Here is a 20,051-nt window from a genome sequence, read left to right as displayed (position 1 = left end):
GGGATCCTGGTGGCCAAGGAGACTTTGGACCCGGGTTTGGACTCCAACCTTCAGACAGCAGGTGCCCGGTCAAGGGGTTCAGGTCTGTCTCTCACCTTGGGGGCTTCTAGGCACTTGTGGAGGGGGCAGGGGATGCATGTCCAGCAGAGACTACATCCCTCCGTGGGACCCCTGCAGGGCAGCCGGCGGCCACTCCGGCCCCGTGCCCTCCCGGAAATGCTCTTGGCAGCATCAGTTGTTCCACCATCAGAACACACTTCCAGAATGAGGTTAAAATGCAAAAACCCAGCCAAACAGTCTAAGGAAGGGTGCACCACCCCTCCCTGAAATAGGATTGCGGCTGGGTTTTCAGAACCCATGGGAGAAAGTAAACTAATGATTGCATAGAACTTAGAATTATTTCAGTGTTGTGCCCTATAAAATGTTCATGAAACATACGTGGTCTGCAATGCAATAGAAAAGACATAATGTGCACTTTGCTGTCAGACAGGCAGGTCCTAAGTCTGGCTCTGCTGGGATCAGCTACTTCTAGCCGTGTGACTTTGAGGAAAGGAATTGCTTTCTCTGAGCCTCGGTGTCCCCATCTGTGTATGGGGCAGGAGTGGCTACTGGCACAGGAAGAAATGCCTCTAGATGGGAAACAGGCTGGGGAGTGACAGATGCAGGGGAGGAGGCAGGCGGCGGTGCCTGGGGAGGCAGCCACACTTAGCCCCTGTCTCCTATCAGGCACCCAGGGCTTGGAGTGCTCCTCAAGGACACCCTCTCCCTGAGGTCTCCCCAGGCCCACAGTGTCATGCCTGCCTCCTGGTTTCTGTGCCAGGGAAGTGCCCCAGAGCTGAACCTGTGGCACCATGGCCTGGGGCCCCAGCTACCCCTGGAGGGACACTGGGCCAGGCTTGGAGCATAGGACCTGGGAGGCAGCAGCCATGGGAGTGGCCCTCCCTGAGCCCATCCCACACATTCCCCAGCCTTGCTCTGTGCCGGGTATGTCCCATCCCTCACATCTGGGTGGCAGATGGGATCCAGGCTGTGACGGAGATCACTCTAGGGGTTGGGGAGCCCCCCTATTGCACTGGGGTGTCAGGGAAGGCTCCAGGAGGTCTGGTGGAGCCTAGATGGAGAAGCAGTCATCCCCTGGGCCTGTAGGAAGGGGAGGGCCTTCCAGGTGGAGGGCATCAAGTGGGCGGAGCCCTGGGAACAGGAGCCAGGGTAGTCAGCAGCTATGTGCGGGGCCCTCAGCCCTGGGGAGGATCACGCCCTCAGGCCCCTCTCTGTCCAAGGGGGCCCGGGCTCTGGCTTCCATGCTGACCTCCAATCGCTGTGTCAAGTGGCTGGAGCTTTCGGACACTGGGCTGTGCGGGGCTGGTGCACAGGTCCTGGCAGGTGTCCTGAGCAGAAGCAGCAGCATCTGTAGTAGGTGCCCAGCCTGGGACAGGTAGGCAGACTTGAGTCCTCCCTTTCCTGCGGGGTGTGGGACCCCCACAGCCAGGCCTTCTCCCCCTGGACCTGCTGGGGTTGCTGAGGGAGGGGCCTCAGCACAGGATTGGGGGGGTGGAGTTAGACCCTCTGTGCTGCAACCAATGCTGGATGACACTCCCTCCTTCACCCGCCCCACTCCTCCAGCCCCCTCCTCTGCTGGCCAGTGCCTCCTGCATGTGGTGGCCTCCCAGTGCCTGAATGCAGGGTGGGAAGGTCCTTCCACACAGAGAGATGGGGCTGGCAGTGTGAGAGGAGGGAGGGCTGGGTGGGAGTTGGTGGGACTGGATCCAAATGCCATCTCTGCCACAGAAGAGCAGTGTGACCCTGGGCAAGCAGCTCAACCTTGCCGAGCCTCAGTCTCCAATCTGTGAAACGGACCCAACAATGCCACTTAGCCCTTGGGGTTGTGATGAGCATTAAATGCTCAGCAGAGTGTCTGCCCGTGTACGTGCTCCATGCATGGCCCCTTGCGCTATCATTGCCAGTCCCCAGAGATGTGGCAGTGAGGGCTCTGGTGGGGGTTATATTGCTGCCAGGCACGAGCCATCAACAGGGTGGCTGCACCTCCATCCCAGCATCCTCCACGGCACCACAAAGGAGGTGGCCTTAACCCCTTGACAAAGAAGCTCGTGGACACACGGGGTGGGGTGAGGTATCCAGCCGATGGGTAGCAGAATGGCCATGCAACCCCAGGACAGTCCCCCTGCAAAGCCCCTCCCACTGCCTCAGGCCTGCAGTTTGGGGGCTGGAGGAAGGTGGAGGAGGGCAGTGTCTGACTTGGGTCCCACTGACTGGGGAGTGGTGCCAGCCCCCAGATGTGGACCTGTCAGAGAACCAGCCGGGAGTGGTGGGTGCCCAGGCTGTGTGTGCTGCCCTCACAGTGACCCCGGCCATGCAGAGGGTACAGCTGGCAGGGAACAGCCTGGAGGAGCAGGCGGCCCAGTACCTTGCTGAACTCCTGCTGGCCCACATGGGCCTGAAACCCCTGGACCTGAGCTACAGCCAGCTGAGTGACCAATCAGGTTCCATCTGGCCTGGGCCACAGTGGGGCCCGTCTTCCTGGGGCAGGAGTGGGTGGAGGTTGGCAGGACCACTCTGAGCATCCGTGCTCTGGCCCCTCTCCCCACGTCCCACCTCAGCCTGCCCCTTGCCCACTCCTTCCACACAGAACTCTTACTCCTCCCTGGATGTGTCATTGCCCACCGCTGCCTGTGCTGGGGGCTGACTTAGCCACTAGGCACCCAGCATGAACAAAACAGAGGCCCTGGCCTCAGGGAACACACACTAACAAGGTCATTCTCCATAATTATTGGTGCTACAAGGGACAAACAGGATGTGATTCCAGAGAAGAATGGGGATCCCTGCTTAGAGGGGTGGCCAGGGTGGCCTCTGTGAGGAGGTGACATTGAAGCTGAAATGTGCAGGTTGGGGAGGAATCAGCCATAGGAGGGCCAGAGGGAGTGCATTTCAAGCAGAGGAACAGTGAACACACAGGCCTGTTTCTTAGACTGACGGACACCAGTGTGACTGGGCTATCGGGCCAGGGGAGAGTGGCCAGGCTGTGGGGTGGAGAGGCCACAGGGGGCTGAAGGGCCACAAATCATGGCAAAAGGAATGAAGATTTTATTCTGAGTCTGTGGAAGACATCAGTAGGATTCCTTGATTTCACCAGTTTCATGCCCCAGGGCCTTTGCATGGGCTGTCTGCTTTGCAAGGTACATACTGTCTACCTGCCTGTCCTCAACAACTCCAGTCAAATATAAAAATCACCTGGGACCATGGGTTAGGAGTATAGACTTGGGGGGATGCCCATGCACCCGCATTTTAGCAGGTATCCCAGGAGATTTGTCTGATTGAGAAAGTCTGGGAGTCTCTGCTCTGTCTCAAAATGCTTAGAGCGTGTAGGGTGGCACCAGCTTTGGCCTGTGGGAATCAGCCCTAGGATTTGACTGCCAGAGAGCCAGTTTACCTTCTAAGAAAGTTGCCGTGGGAAGTCAGTGAAATTACGAGAGAAGCTCATTTCAGACTTTCCACAAACCAAGTCCAGGTGTCCCTCTGTGCTGCGTGGTCAGAGGGCAGGCACCAGAGAGGCGGCCAGGAGGGAGGGGCTGGAGGCTGAGGCCTGTGAAGCCTGCACAAATACGGGAGGGGCAGTCTTCAGGCTGGAGAAGGACAGACTCCGCAGGGCCATTTTGTTTCCCCAGGTGGGGCTCTGTGGGTGGGCCCGACTCCTGGAGGTAAAAGAGCTTGTGTCCAGTCTCCCCACCTGACTCCATCGCGATTGTGGCACCTGCCACATAAGGTGGCTGCAGGGGTCACCAAGACCAAGCCTGGGAACCACAGAAGGCCGACTACTGCCTGTAGAAGAATCTTCTCACCCTCCAGCTGCTCAGCAAGGAAGGGGCTTCCCTACACAGTGGGAGACCACTGTCCTCTCCTCCCAGCCTGGAAGGGTCTGAGGAAGGGGAAGTCAGCGCATCTGGGAGCCTGGGGCTCAGACCCGGCGGTGTGCCTGGAGTCTGCGCGCTGTTCTCAGGGAGGCCACGCAGGGGCCGCGCCTCCTGCAGGGAGCTCTCCGCGGTGCTGAAAGTGCCCGCCCAGGCGCGTCAGGCCCCGCGGGCTGGCTGAGCGCTCTGCCCAGTCAGCGCATCTCTTTTCCTCTGTGCGTTTCTTCAGACCAGCCTTCCCAGACCTGTGCTGGGTGCGGGAACCATGGAATGGAGGGGGTGAAATTCAGGTCCCTGAGGGCCCCTGGGCTGATGGGAGAGACTGGCCAGGCAGAGAGGTCTGATGGCCAGAGACTGGGAAGAGGGAAGCACAGTGGGCATGGGACCCGACGCTGCCCAGACCAGCCAGGCGGGCAAGGCTTCCTGACACTGTGACCCCAGGTGAGAAGCATGATGAGCTGTTAGCCAGGTGAAGAAAGGGGTCAACAGTTCCACACACGGAAACAACCTGGGGGCATGTTGTTTCCGGCACTTTTGAGAACTGGATGCAGGGCAGACTGGTTGAGTGCTGACAGAGTGGGGAGCAGTGTGGGTGGGTGGGTGGGGCTTCTGCCCATTTTACATGCTGGATATCTCCCAGGGTTTCTTAACCCCACATGGCCCCCACTTTCCTTTCTCTACCACCCCTGCCTCCTCTCCACCACAGCTGCACTGGCCTTGTCACTTCTTGACTATAGGCTAGAGCAAAAGCCTCCCAACAGTCCCCTGGCCTCTTGTTTCTGTTCCTGCCCATCCTACTCCATCCTCTACTCCCACCGCTAAGGAGTCCAGTCTTGTCATTTCTTAAAGCCCTCTCTGTCTCCTCACCACTGATAGGGTGCTGCCCAAGGCCCTTATCCTAGCATTCAATGTTATCAGCATCTTTCAAGTGCCTAACTCCACCTGGGACAGTCACCAGCAGATCAGTGTCTGTTGGTCCACAACCTTCTGCTGCTCCCCTGTTGTCTTATGTGAGTGTGACCAGCTGCTGTGAGTCTCCACTGTCTTATCCCCAGCCCACCACCAACAGGTTAAAGACACTTTCCTGGATCCCAATTTAAAGGATCCTGTTGGTCACAGTCTAGAGCCTGGTGACTGGGTGTTCTGGAAGCATCATCAGAGGACAGCCCTCGAGTTCCATGGAAAGGACCTTACCAGTGGTCCTTGTGGACCTGCTCCACCCTCCATTGCACCCTCCCTTCTCTGTCTCCTGCTCAGTCCTGCTCAGCCGCTCCTCCCCCAGTGGAAACCCTGGAGGAAGGAACCCCTGCTCTGCACGCAAGGGCTCAGGTAGGACCACTGTGCCAACAGCATGTGCTCAGAGGACACTACAACCAGCTCCAGGGCATCCAGCCCTGTCTGGTTCTCAGCTCCCTCAACAGGCAGAGGCGCCCCCTGCAGCACCCCGTCCCCAGCCTGAGGCTCACCCCTCTGCTGCCGTTCGCTGGAACCCAGGCCTCTCTCTTAAGCTCTGGATCCCCATTTCTAGCAACCTGCTAGACGGCCCCCGACATGGCCCACAGGGACATGGGATTCTGAGAGTCTGACCTGGAGGCATCATCTCCCTCTAAGGGCTGCCTCATGGCAGGGGGGCCTCTTTCCCATCAGAAGCTGGGCCCAGCGCTTGTCCCCCTCTTTCCCACATCTCCCTCCTCCATCGCAACTCCTGCAGAGAGCTCAGGCTGCCTGCTCCTCCTTCTCACTCCCCTCCTCTAGGCCTGTGCTCCTGCTACCTCCTCCTCTCTGGCGCTTCCTGCCCACCTGCTCCCAGGTGATCTTTCTACCCCAGAAACGTGCCCATGTCCCTCCTACTTTAAACCCGTCAGCAGCGCCCCTCTGGATGAATCCAGGCTTAGCAGTGTGTCATTCACAGCATGCCCTCAGGATCTGGGCTCTGCCAGCCCCCCTCTTCCCTCCCGCTCTGAAATCCATCCTCTCCCTCCAAGCTGCCTGGAAGTCTCCGTGCACACGGGGCAGTTTCTCCCTCTGCATTGCTCCTGCTGCTCTTCTTGCTGAAATGCCCAGCTCTGCTCACCTCACCTGAGAGGCTCAGCTCAGGGGCTCTATCCCCATGTGACCTTTACCCCCAGGAGATCTGATGCACACTCTCTCCTTGCACGCATCACACTGCATTTTTGTGATGTTACTTTTCCTCTCCTCCCCACAATGGGTGATCCCTTTATGGGCAGGAGTGTGTCTTGTGTGTCTCGGTCTCTGTTCCCTGTACAGAACCAGGCATTGGGTGGGCCTCAGCCAGCATCCACCCCCTTCCTCTCTCCTGGCCCTCCAGCCTCACCCAGGGCATTCTGTCCCATGGAGACACTTCTGAGTGGAGGCGGTGGGGCCGTCCTCGGCCATGTCAGCAGAGATGAGGAATCCCTGCTTCCCTCTCACGCTGCTCTCTCGGCCTCCCTGGGCTCAGCTGCTCTCAGCATCATGCATGTGTTTCTCAGGTGTCCGCTTTGGTGTCCTCCAGTCTGTGCAGGGGGACCCAGTGTCTGCCCAGGAACTGCTGTGAGAGCTTTTCCTAAACCCCACCTCGGTCCTCCCAGCAGCCCTGTGAGGCGTCATTTAAGGGAGAGAGTGGGGATTGGACACCTAGAGTGTGCTGCCCAGATGCGTGGTGTGGCCGAGTCCGCGTTCCAGCCCAGGCCTGAATGTGGGTCCTGACGCCCCTCCGGCCCCACTCCTGCTCTGACTGGGGTGCCGCTCTGGCCTCTCCTCAGACCCCTGCCTGGGTTCTTCGCTGGCTGAGAGAGAATAGCTGGCTCAGGGGCACGATGCTCTCTGTTCACTGATGTTTGGATTTGCAGGTCCAGCACTCGCAAGGCGGCCCCTCCTCTGCCAGTACTGCCTGCAGGGGGATCCTGGTCCTTGAAGAGTCACTGTGTGGCTATGAGGGAGATCAGGACCCCTGTCACTCAACTTTGCCTTTTTAATGTAGAAAAAATGTCATTCTTTTCCAAGGCAGTTAAACACTGAGGAGAGAATCTCCAAATACGAATTATTAAAAGAAAGTCTAGTCCCAAATCACTGCTTATTCCAACCCTGATTCACTTCAATCCAGACCTGAGTCAAAGCCTCTCCAGAGACCTGTCTTCACAGCTCCAACCCTCAGGCTCGGGACACCTGGTATCGAACGTCCTCATTTCCTTCTCCCTTCTCCCTGCCTCGTCTCTGCGGCTCCACAGCCAGAGATGAGCTTGCCTTGACCACGTCCCTCTGCTCTGAGAGGGCCGCTCAGCACTGGACTCCATCATTCTAACACAAATGGAATACGTGAAATTGTCCTGCAACAGTACATGCTTGTTCAACACGATGTACGGTTCATGTAAAACCCTTCCCAGGACTCAGCCTTGTATCTGTGTGAAACGGGGCTAGTACCTTCCAGCCAGGGTCACTGTGAGACAGGATGAGATGACAGACCCACGGAAAGGGCCTGTGCAGAGATAGACTCAGTGCTGGTTCTCTTTCCCCACCCTCTCTGGTTTTCATTTCCTGTTGAGGAACAACATTTATGCTGCAAAGTGCACATGGATTAAGGGCAGAGCCTGGTGAATTTTCACAAAGTGCACAGACATATGTAACCAGTCTCCAGAAGCCCCCTGAGCCCCTGCCCTTCTCTCTTTTAATAGTTTGCGGAGTAATGACATTGTCATCCAGAGGAGAGAAGCTGTCCTAAGGAGCTTCTTCGACACCCTGTGTTAGTAAAAGAAGTCAAGTTCTCAGAAATTGACAATGTGCCGCCTGGTCCTGAGTCTCTCCTGAGGATGTCCAGGTGAGCAGAGAGTTTGATGACCTCGCCAGCTCAGTGAAGGTCACTCTTCCAGGGCTTTGCAGAAAGACTGCTGCCCACAGAGTAGAGGACAGAACAGAGTTGCTGCCAGCCTTCAGCCCGTCCCCACCAGCGTCTGTCCCTAAATGACTGTGGAGTGTGGCTTCCTCATCTTCCATCGGCCACTTCAACTTCCACATGGAAGGTTCTGGACCTCACTGTGCCTTGTTACCACCTGAGTGTGCACTGAGTCCCCGTGTCAACTGGGGTGTAGTCCTAGGGAGCTGGCCTTCATGATGACACAGACACCTGTACCCTCCTCAGCCCCCACGGTCCCTGCACTAACCTGGGCCATCCTCTGCTCTCTCTCATTTGGTGAATCCACTCATGGGTGAATTGTATGGTATGTGAATTATATCTAAAGCTGTTACCAAAAAGAACCCATATTTTTTAATCCAAATTCAGTCAAAAAAGTATATGAATGTATATACACAGAAAAAAGACCAAAAATCCCCCAGTGTATTAATATTTATCTCTAGATTGTGTTTATATATTTTATTTTCTTCCTATTTTTCTGCATTTTCCACACTTTCTACATTAAGTATGTATTATTTTAGAATCAGAAAAATAAATAGTACTTAACAACACAACATGATACAGGCTACAATTCAGTCACGTGTATGGCGTGGTTGGAGCCCTGAGGAAGGAGGGTGCTACAGACTGAATTTTATCCCCAGAAAATTCATATCTTGAAGCCCTACCCCAATGTGACTCTATTTGGAGACAGGAAGTAATTAAGGTTAAATGAAGTCATGAGGGTGGGCCCTGACCCAAGAAGATGAGTATCCTTATCAGAAGAAACACCAGAAAGCTTGCTCTCTCCCCCTCGCCCATGTGAGCACAGCAATAAGGCAGCCCTCTGTGGGCCAGGAGGAGAGGCCTTACCAGAAATCAGTCTTCCTGGACCTGGATCTGGGACTCCTGGCCTCCAGAAGTATGAGATATCAACTGAGGAAAAATCCACATTTCAAATAGCAGATATTTACTTGGGCAGTTAGAATTGCAACTCAGGAGACACAGATCCAGGCAGAAACCCAAAATGTGTTCTGAGGAAAACAAGGACATAAGGGTTTATAAAGGCAAAAAGAGAAAAATTACACAGGTCATTTTGCAAAATTTGTGATTGGCGCTGGCAACAACTATTACTTCTTGGCTATATGTGATCACTTGCTAAGGCCGTCTCTAAGGCAGGAAGATCTTATCTTTGAGAGTGAGGGTATTTCTTGAAAGAAGGTCAAGATGACAACAGAGAAGCACAGCTCAAAAGTTACCTTCCCTCTGGTAGAGATGTGGCGTGCCTGCATGAGCCCCATTTCCTTAATGGCCTCCCAGCTCCATTTTAGAATCCTTGGCATATGTTACTCCATTTTGTTCTCACTGTCCACATTTCCCCTTCTGATCAAGATCTTGCAGCAGAAAGCATCTCGGACCAACTGTTTGATATAATGATATTGCCCTCATTGCTAGAAATGTTCTTTTCTGGGAAGTCATGTCACTTGTTGGGGGAAGCCACGTGCTCAATCATCATAGGAGTAACACAGTCAGAGGCTCTGGCCACATCTGAGCAACAAGGAGGTGGTGAGGAATGAGTCTTAGGCACGGTCTCTATCTGGAAAAGCATCAAGTCCTTCGGAGTTGGAAGATTGGTTGATCATTTCAAATTGCTGAGCAATCATTATTCTGGAGGTAGAGACAGACAGACAGCATTGAGAAATGCAAGTCATTCATAGCATGAAGGTGACAAAGATCATACAAATCAGGATGATAATCATTAGTATAACTTGGAGCAGATCTGAGGCAGTAGTAGCATAAGAAGCTTAAATACAAGCACACATAGCACAATTCCAATAATCATCATAAACAATATCTGAAGTCCCTATCTCATCCAAGCACCTACACCAAGAGGCCAGATGAAAACATCGACAGGGAACAAGTGGGTGTCATTAAAAGACATTGAACTGGAGACACCCTGTGCTATTTTTATTATTTTTCCAAGTTCTAACTCAATGTCACCAGAAGAGTTGATGCAGGTACAAAAGGGGGTGTTGGCTACAACACAGATGCCACTCTGTTCTGCAAGGAGATAACTGAATGCCATTCAATTACCTAATATGACCCTGACTAGGGGATCGGGAATTGTTGTTGTTGAACTAAGGCTCAAGTGGTAGAATATGCCAGTGTAGCTATGGTTTTAGGGATAAACTTTTTATCAACTTGTCACCATGGACAACATCAACGCAAGGGACAAAGCCTTTGGCAATGGTAATCAATGGAGAGTAGATGGGGTGTAAAATGTGGTCTCTAAGTCTCACCTAGACATACAAGATTATGGTTGGGTTTCTCCTTTAACAAGAACTTGAAAAGGAATATTATGATATCCTAAAGGAATTATCCTGCCGTATGCCAGCTGTCTAGACATTCAAAAGCCCATGGTTCCCTGTAGGTGGAAGGTGTGCCCAAAAGGGGACACCTAGAATACAATGTCTTCTAGTTCTGTGGCAATGTCAGTGGTCAGGGGCACTTGGTAAGGTCCTTTCCAATGGGGCTGAGGGCTGTCCTCTGATGATGCTTCCAGAATACCCAGTCACCAGGCTCGAGACTGTGACCAACAGGATCCTTTAAATTGGGATCCAGGAAAGCATCTTTAACCTGTTGATGATGGGCTGAGAATAAGACAGTGGAGACTCACAGCAGCTGGTCACACTCACATAAGACAACAGGGGAGCAGCAGAAGGTTGTACAGCAACAGACACTGATCTGCTGGTGACTGTCGCATGTGGAGTTATTCCATGTTTTCCAAAGAGGGGACTGCCAACAGTCAGCAAGGCCGAAGGCAATACCTTAGGCCAGGGGAGTCCAGTCCACAGTATATACTGAACCTCAAGATAATTAACAAGACCAGAATCTAATGTTTACAAGGATGCAAACAGAATTTTCCTCTCTACAAATATCCTCAAATTTTTTTTGGTCAAAGATAATCACAGTAAAACTAACTTGTTTATATTAAAACTTGGCCTGATTATTTATACTAGTGAAAATAAGAATACTCACTGAGGGTTTCTGAATTCTGGAGGGATCAGACAGGGAGAAAAGATAAATGTTTCATCTTTGTTCACAAAGGCATGTCCTACCAAACTGTCGATGGCTTAAGAGAAAAGATTTCTTTAAATCTGGAAAAATAAAACATTAGACCATCTTTCTCAGCTCATGTAGTCCCAGGTAATTTACTATTTCTTCTGCTTAAATCCAGTTTTTCCATTAGTTTTCTCGACTTTGCCTGATGACTGAGGATGATCAGAACAGTGAAATTCCAAGTTTGAAAGGTTTGCATTAAGGTTCGTATGATTTGCCCAGTGAAGCAGGTGCCGCGATCACTGGGGATTGTGGAAGGTACCTCCCAAGTGGGAAGCATGTGTTCTAGCAGTTTGTCTGCCATTGTGAGGGCATCAGCTTTGTGGCAAGGGAAAGGCTTTAACCCATCCTGAAACCACAGACAGCAACAAGAACATATTGATGAGCCACAGGAAGTGGCAGCTCAGTGAAGTCCAGCTGCAGGTGCTCAAAGGACCCCGAGGAAGAAGTTCTGAGGCCTCTGGGACAGAATAGTTTTTCCTAATGTTGGTTAAGGAACGTAAACACTGAAAAGTGGGTTTTTCCAGAGAGCTGGCAAGAGCCAGCAGCCGTCTTGGGTTTTCCATTGTCCTGACTGTTTGTTGAATTTACAGCCATTGTTCACCCTCCTTAATTTCCCTGAGTCAGGAGCAGACTGTTGCTGTGTTACAAGGACATCAGGATGGCAAAAGTCTGGCAGTGAGAGGCCAATTTTTTTTTTGCAAAAGAAGGAGAATGGACTTCATCCACATGTGTCACAACCTTTATAGACTCTGTTGTTGCTGCCTTTGCAGGAAAGTCAGCTACGGTGCTTTCCTGATATTTACTGTGAGCCTCAATTTTCATGACAGACAGCATTTTATTCCAGGACACAGTAGACTTCCAGGAATTTCACATAATTTCTGGAACACTTATAACTTGTACTTATAAAGACATAACATAAAAAAGGCTGTTATTCCTTTTTTGACAATGCTTCCCATGTAATTTAACATGTCAAATAAGTCTAATTAGTTTACTATCTCTCAGGTCAAAAAAAGACTTTATTTAGAATTTGATTTGGGGGAACTTTGTCGAAAAATATCAAAAACATTTTAAAACATTTGATCAAAAAAATCACAGATTTTTATGAAACAATACTTCATTATCTATTTAACCAAAGTGACAAAGAGATTTTAAAGGGCAACAGAGAAAGTTACATAGTTCTGAGCCAATCCCAGCTTTTCTATGTAATGAAAGACTTGATAAAGATAAAACACAGAATTTCTGTTACCTAGGCAGATTACATTAAAGATAAAGAAACGTTGTTTACAATTTCTTATTAAGAGCAGACCAATAATCTGAGAAGACTTTGTCCCTTAATAAAGAGAAAAACCAAATTTTAATTTTGTACCAGTGTACTTTTGATATAAAAATTCATTTTTAAATAAATTCTTTTTAATCTTACCCAGCTTGACCACACAACACAATTTCTTCTTAAAGATTCCTTTTTCATAAACCTTCTGCAGCTTTCTATGTCTATGCAGGTTTTGTTCTTTTTCTTTCTTATTTTTGAACAATCATTTATTTTAGGAAAAAATCACTTTCTAATTTTCCTTTAACAAAAATGCATCTTCATTCTTCATACCTTCTCTTACTGAAAACACATACCCTACTTTCCTTGTCTACTCTTCATATATAGTAATTTTCTTAATTTCAAAAACTTACAAAGTTTATCTTAAAAAAAATGATGCAAGGCAGTTGTTAGAGAAAAATTACAGATCTTACTCTTAGAGGATAGCATAATTGCCTACGCACCACATTAAGTGAGTATAAACTCCTTCCACATGATATAAACCATACCCTTCCTGGAAATTACAGGGTGAGACTCACTCGTGGCCACAGGTTCATGCTGACATTGCTCTGCTAGACTGGGAATGACAGAAAAGGCAGAGGCCACAAGATCCCGACATTCCTGCTGAAAAGGGTTGCTCTAGGTTGAGCAGGCAGAAGAAAGATTTGAAAGATGGAACAACTTCTAAGCTGATGGCAGAGCTATAAATATCTCGGAAGCCACCACCCGAATTCTCAGTCTCACATGCAGTTCTAAGAAATGGGGGAAGTTCTTTTAAATACAGATGCTGCCTGGCTGTCAATCTAAAAAGACAAGGCAACAAGGTGGGAGGCTGTCAGAGAGAGATTCCAGCCTGTCATTGAGGAGTCATCGCTGTGCGTGTGCAGGACAGAAAGGGTGGGTGATCTCGTGTGGGCCTCTCCATCTGGCACATGGACCCTTCTGTTGCTCAGTTTACTGTGGTTTAAGAGCAGTGGCTTTCAGAGCATCCCATAGCAAGAAGGACAGTGTATATCATGGTCCAGCACACACTTACATAAATAAAGCCATATATGTAACTGAAATAATTTAATAACTGACATGTATTTCCTATTTTCGGTATATGCCATACATGTATTCTATTTTTCATTTTATGAAACTATTTTCTTTTATTTATATAGAATAAATACATTGGTCTATGTATTATTGATATTGAAATATATATAACACATAAAATATGTATAATACATAAAAATTGAAGATAAACGTTATCCATTTATCTATTTTGGTAAATGTAGACATCATGCAAATTTTTTAAGTAAATGTTAATTTACCAATGGTCTGTGACCACAGTTTGAAAGATGAGAAGTGACAGTGAATCCTTGCACAGTAGGAGAAAGTTCCACTGCTTCTCATCCGACTAAGGGGCACCCGCTGCTCTGCCCGCATTCTCTCAGCATCAACGCGCACAGTGTACAGAGAGTTAATTTACACTCATTACTCTAAGTTTTCTGGCCTTTTCTCTGGTTCATTTGTATTCCCAGCTCTTCCTCCAAATTGTTTTAAAACTATTTATAATTTTTGCTTTCCATCAAAAACTAGGAGGCAGGCAACTGTGACCTGTCTATCACATAGTAGCATCAGTAGTAGATTAGCAAACCCACAGACACGTTTCATAATTTCCAGGAGCATATGTCTCATTACAGCAAACTTTTCAATGTGGCACAAAACATGTCTATTGATAACCCAAATAGACAGAGAGGCAATTGTGTCTCTAAAGAAAAGTTAGAAAGCCAAAACTAGACAAACTTATGTTTGGCAATCAGTCTCAGCATACCGTCCTACCCGAAATGGTTTAGACACTCAATGAATATCTATTTCATTTAACTTACTATAAACTTTTCTCTTATTTACATTTCTTTTAATGCTTGTTTTTAATATATGTTTGGATTAGGCAGTAAATAGTTAACCATCACCCCAAGTCATTCCTCCTGGAGACAAATTCTGCAGCAGAAACAACAAGAGTCCACTCAGCCAGTGGACCCAGGGAGAAAAGTTGTACATTTGCTTTACATTCAATACTGATGACTCTGAGGACATGTCTGTTTCTACGAAACCAACAAACTTGAACAATTTTTCATCATGGATTATCTCAGACCACTTGAACTTGAAAAACATTTGGGTTAGTTTCTATATTTCTGAGAGTTTTAGGAATGCTTAATTTATATAAATGTTTAATTTTGGCAATACCATCCAGAGGTAGAAAACTCTCATATATAGAGAGAGACAGACAGACATACATAGACACACACATAGACACACAGAGATCTTTAAAGATGTTAGCCACGTCTCAGATACAAAACTGAAAAGAAGACTTGGATCCAAATTGTGTTTCTGGCAGAGGGACTAAATTAAGGTTACCTGCCCACGTAGCCAAAGGTTTTTACTAAAGATTTCTCCTTTTTTTGCATGTTGTGAGGATACTTTTGAGAGCTGTGTTGAAGTCCTTTTGTCTTTTGGAAGCTCCTGCATAGCAACTGAAGTGCACATTCCATTCTCTCTGAGGGGTTGGAATCCTCTCTTTTAAGGGGGACCCTTAAGGTGGACGGATCTGAAACAAAGCTTCCCCAGAGCAGCCATTACCATTCCAAATTATCCCAGAAGTTCACCCATTTCCACTTGCTTAGTTTTAGATCTCTTATTTTCTAACCGTGCATGCAAATGAACTAATTCAAGTATTTCAAATGAGCCTCATTAGGGCAAAGAAAGTTTTAAATCATCCTTGGGCAAAATGGGTCCATTGAGGTAAAAATTTACAAGAAGAGGGACCATATTCTTTAAACATAAATCCAGCTGGGGTTCCCAAAGGAAGTTGACTATTTATGGCTGTTCTAGAACAATTGTTCCCCATAATTTAGAGAGGGCTATTCTCAGATGACCAAGGCAGGAGGGTCTATGTCATGGGTCAGGTGTGTGCTGCCTGTGAGGACCACTTCCCAGGGTGTCACCAATGGGCTGTTGGTCTCTCTTTTACGTGTCTCAGAGATTCCTGAGCAGCAAGTGGTGGCAGGTTGCTCAAGGTCCTAGGATGACCAATCCTTCATCTGTGCCTTCAGGATAAGCTTATCAAGTTCCTCTGACCCGAAACAGGGTGTGTTCTTCATTGCAAGGCCCTGTGAGATCACTGCACATCATGGACAGAGTCCCAACACTTCTGCTGGATTTCCAGTTACTGAGAAACAACCCAAAAAGGGTCAGAAGGAGCAATGTGTCTTACCTTCGGAGTAGAAGGACCCCCATTTGGACAAGAGGAGAAACTACGAGGTCTGCGTTGGTTATGAAGAACAGCTGAATTTTGAATTGTAAGAGAATGTGGCCGCTTGAATAAATGAAAACCTACTAGACCTCCAATAACACTCACCAAGAAATGTCCTTACACCTGAATTCTCCGCCTAGTTAAGGTGAGGACGGAATCCTCCCTCCAAAGGACAGAACCAGTTAGTCCTCCCAAATAAAATCTGCTCTGAACATCAACCGAAAATAGGAGCTTCGGATCCCGGAGAACTTACTGCTGGAGCTCTGAGGCTCACCAACGGAAACACGAGAGAACAAGCCTGTCTTGGAGGTGCCTTCCAAGTGTCCATGCCAGCACCAGGGTCCGCGCTCAGTTGCTCTGGATCTGCCGACTACACCAAGAAATATCAACTGAGGAAAAATTCACTACATTCAAATAGCAGATATTTATTTGGGCAATTAGAATTACAATTTGGGAGACACAGATTCAGGCAGAAACCCAAAATGTGTTCCAAGGAAGACAAAGGAGGCAAGGGTTTGTAAAGGCAAAAAGAGAAAAATTACACAGGTCGTTTTGAAAATCTGTGATTGGAGCTGGCAACAACTGTTACTTCCTGGCCATACGTGATCAGTTGCCAAGGCCATTTCTAAGGCAGAAAGTTCTTATCTATAGGAGTCAGCACATTTCTAGGAACAAGGTCAAGATGACAACAGTGAAACACAGTGCAAAAGTTATATTCCTGGGGCTGGTCAGGTGGTATAGTGGTTAAGTTCATGCACTCTGCTTTGCTGCCCAGGTTCACCACACCGGATCTTGGACATGAACCCACACACGGCTCATCAAGGCACACTGTGGCGGTGCCCACAAACAAAATAGAGGAAGATCGGCAACAGATGTTAGCTCAGGGCCAATCTATCTCACCAAAAAAAAATAAAAAAGTGACATTCCCTCTGGTAGAGAGTGGCGTGCCTGCATGAGCCCCGTTTCCTTAATGGCCTCCCAACTCCACATTAGCAGCCTTGACAGATGTAACTCCATTTTGTCCACAGAGAAAATAAACTTCTGGTGTTTAGGCCACCGGGTCCGTGTCATTTCATCATGGCAGCCAAGCTGACTGAGAGGAAGGACCCACTCTCCCTGCACATGGGCAGGGAGGGTTTCTCCCCTGTCCCCGGCTCTCTGCTGACCTCCTCCGTCCCCTGCTTCCCGCCGCCAAAGCCGTCTATCTACGGCAGACCTGGCGGCACCGTCCAGAGGCTCCCCAAGGCCCGCCTGCTGTGTCCCCGTGCAGGGGTCGGTCCCCACTGTCCTTAGGGCGGAGGAGAAGTTAAGGGTCCGCGCGAACACCCACTGCGGAGTCGCAGCACCGCGCGCTGCGCTCAGGCGCTGAGCGGGCTCCGCCTGGATCCCCTCCCCCGCTTTTTCCGGAAGGATCCACACACTGGATCCTGAGGCAACTTCAGTCCATCTCGACGGAACGGAGGCATTGGGGATTGTTCCAAAGTCCTCCAACAGGGACACCCAGCTCTTGGGGGTGGCACGGTTGCGGGGCACCCTCTCCCCGTCCCTGGAATCCCAGCCCTCCTTCAAAAAGCAATCAGATCGCGCCGGTTCCGGGCGCTGGGTGGGAAAGGCTCTCCTGCACCAGGAAAGAGCAGCACAAGGTCGGGGCTTAGGTGCTCGGTAACGTCCTGTGCGCCACCCAGGGGGCGCTGCGGCCGCTCCAACCAAAGCTTCCAGAACGCACGGAACGCCCAAGGCCCCCCTCACCTTGCGCGACCCCCAGCCATCCCGCCAAACCCGCATCCAATCAGAAAGCGCCACACTCCGCGGGTCGAGCAACAGCCAATGGAAAGCGGGATTCCGCGCTCTGGACCAATGGCCGCGGGGCAGCAGGCGCATATCTCCGAGCGCGCCCGGCGGTTGAGGTCGAGGAGCAGCGGCGGCGGGGAGCTCGCCTTGTGGGGCTGGTGCGATGGCGACCCAGGGCCCTGTTCCCTGGGGACGCCCAGGCGGGAGGGGACGGAGCCGCTTCGTGGGGCGGAGGGGACAGGCCTGGGAGTGTCGGGCCGGGGCCGCAGGGCGTAGGCGGGGAGCGGGGCCGGAGAGCGCGGGAGGCCCGGTCCGCGACGGAACGTTCTCGAAGCTCCGGGAGCTGTGTGGGGTCACGTCTAAGGGGATTGGTCACGTAGAAATTCAGACTGAGACGCTTCACAGACGCGCACTTTCGAGCGACACGTGAACATAAATAGCGCGTGGAGTCTGAATCCTCCGCCGGCGGTTCCTTCAAGTGAACGCGCGTCCCACGGAAAAGCAGCGGGTCCAGCGGCGACTCCACACCCGCCCCGCGCTTCCCGACAGCGGCTTCCAGCTGTGCACGGGGCTCCGTCTGCGCCTCCGTCTGTCCGGCTCTGTCTCCAGGGAGGGACGGAACACGCTGACCATCTTTCCTGCCTCATCAAGGACATGCGTAAGTGAAACTGGCCTTTTCTTTCTTTTGTTCACTCTGAGCGCTGAGGATGAGGAGTCGGGTGACCACAGGTACAGTCTGGTGCCACTACTGTGATCTGGGCTCAGGCGCCAGCAGTCGTGTCCACCTTTGATTGTGCACCGTCAGTGCGAACGTCAGCGCGGTGAAGGGACTAGGAACCGCCCAGTCCTGCTATGAAACGCTTGTCCCTCCACGCGCCCTGGAGAGGTCTGTGGACCCCCAGTGCCTGGGGACTCCACTGTGGTCACTCTGAGGACCGGGGCTGGGTAGGGGCTCAGGAGAAACAGGGGGTCGTTCCCAGGAGGGAGCTCAGCTTCACTGTAAAGGAAGGAAGGAGGAGAGCGAGGGTCTGCTTGCAGGTTTGGGGGCAGGAAGGTGAATCTTCCGGGTAGGAAGGGAGCAAGGTCATCTTCCAAGAATGTGAAGAGAGGAGTTGGTCTGGAGTTGAACAGAGAAGTTTCAAGTAATTTTTTCAGAGAGCAGATACAGCTGACTAAAGAAATGTAAATGTGAATGATCCAGGTGAGGCTGGCGGTGAATTTATAATTAAGGCTTTCTGTTGAAAGCTAGGAATGATTTTCCCGATATCTCTGGTTAGCATCCTGGTTAGATCATGAGATGGCAGTGGCCTTGCAGACCACCTGGCTCCCAGGCCCCCATTTTGTAAATGCAGAAATTGGGGGATTTCCCAGGTCACAGAGCTGATGCTGATCCTACGGGGGTGACAGAGTCGAAGGCCACATCAGGCCTCCTGGGAAACACATTCTGTGAACTACAGGGTGTCTGGATTTAAGTAAGGCAAAACGAATAATATGCATTTGAAAATGTGTGGTTGGCTGGATCCCAAAGCTCTTCCCAGGGTGTTGATGAACCTTTCCTCTGGAGGAGTGAGCTCCTTGTCATTGGAGAAGTTCTTTCTGGAACTGAATGCTTCCTTCTGGGATGCTGTGGGGGGATTGCTGCATTGTGTCCATCTTTGATGCCCTGATGACTCTGAGATTTGCTGCTTGTATAACAGACCACAGGACTTCAAGTTCTGGGGACTGTGCATTAGAATTTAGGGTGGGCAGCACACCTCCAGTTTCATTTGATTTCCTCTCTGTATTTGTAAGGATGCTGTGTCTACAAGTGAACAAGTGGTTCGTGTCTGTACACTTAGGTTCCCGGCGGGAACGAGATGGTACATTCAGAATAGGTACATTGAGGAGAACCTTTAAAAGGTACCATTTACAAAGGAATGGGCAGAATTTCAGGAAACCACCAAAGGGCAGCGCAGTATCCCAGCATTTGAGACGTCTGGGAGACATCGCCTCCTAGGCGTGAAGGGGTGAGGGGAGAGAGTGGTCACTGGAAGTGGACAGGGTTGCTTTAGGAGGAGCGCTGCCTGCTGAAAGTTGCTCCTTGATAAGCGGTCCCCAGCAACCCATGGCAGGCGGGCAGGGAGGCAGCCCAGGAGGGGGCACCCTGCCCGCACTTTCTCTGGCCCTGGCTAAAGCACCCGGACGTCGGAGGGCAAGGAAGCCCTTTGAGGCAGTCCACTTGGGGCAGCCCCCGGGGCCCAGACTGGATGGAGAAGCACCGAGGGGAAACCTAGAGGGAGCTGGGAGACACACACACAGGAGCCGCCGGCACCTGGGCCACAGTGAACTGTGTCCTAGTCCACTTTCCTTCCCCGACTCCATCACCGTTTACCTTGTTCCCTGGTCAGGACACAATCAAAACTGCTGTAGTCTTCAGAGAATTATGTGACTAGCCATAATGTGAAGTTTAGTTGACATGACATGGCTTCCAAGTTACAAAATAACCTAACTTTCCTATAGTGGCAAACACTTAGGTTCTGGGCTGACTCTGGTGCTTAGTAGCCGGGTGGGTTAGAGCATGTCAGTTTAACATAAAATGGTCACATAAGCCTTGTGGGAAATAAGGTTTGAGAAAACCGTAGACATTCTGAAGCACATATGTATGTTCTGCATGCCATAGAGGGACGACTGCCTTGAAGACGAGGGTCTCACATTTATGTTCTGGTTCGAAGTGTGAGTGCATCT

At 50.4% G+C, this 20,051-nt stretch overlaps 1 protein-coding gene and 1 long non-coding RNA gene across 2 annotated transcripts; one reads left to right on the top strand and one right to left on the bottom strand.

The window, feature by feature from the left end:
- The first annotated feature begins 136 nt into the window (after positions 1-136).
- Positions 137-6,483, top strand: LOC111774786 (leucine-rich repeat-containing protein 74B-like). Its single transcript, XM_070275931.1, has 6 exons — positions 137-162; positions 727-866; positions 1,279-1,413; positions 2,295-2,501; positions 5,184-5,255; positions 6,419-6,483. The coding sequence occupies exons 1-6, from the start codon at positions 137-139 to the stop codon at positions 6,481-6,483; spliced, it is 645 nt and encodes a 214-aa protein (XP_070132032.1).
- Positions 6,484-8,262: 1,779 nt separating this feature from the next.
- On the bottom strand, positions 8,263-14,759 carry LOC111774588 (uncharacterized). The gene is made up of 3 exons (XR_011441685.1): positions 14,642-14,759; positions 10,852-11,834; positions 8,263-9,480 (listed from the first exon to the last, which is right to left on the bottom strand). It is a non-coding gene; the product is annotated as an uncharacterized lncRNA (long non-coding RNA).
- Between the last annotated feature and the right edge of the window lie 5,292 nt (positions 14,760-20,051).

The sequence above is a fragment of the Equus caballus genome, chromosome 8 (assembly GCF_041296265.1).
Source record: "Equus caballus isolate H_3958 breed thoroughbred chromosome 8, TB-T2T, whole genome shotgun sequence".
NCBI classification, from domain to species: domain Eukaryota; kingdom Metazoa; phylum Chordata; class Mammalia; order Perissodactyla; family Equidae; genus Equus; species Equus caballus.
This window is presented reverse-complemented; position numbering and strand designations above follow the sequence as displayed.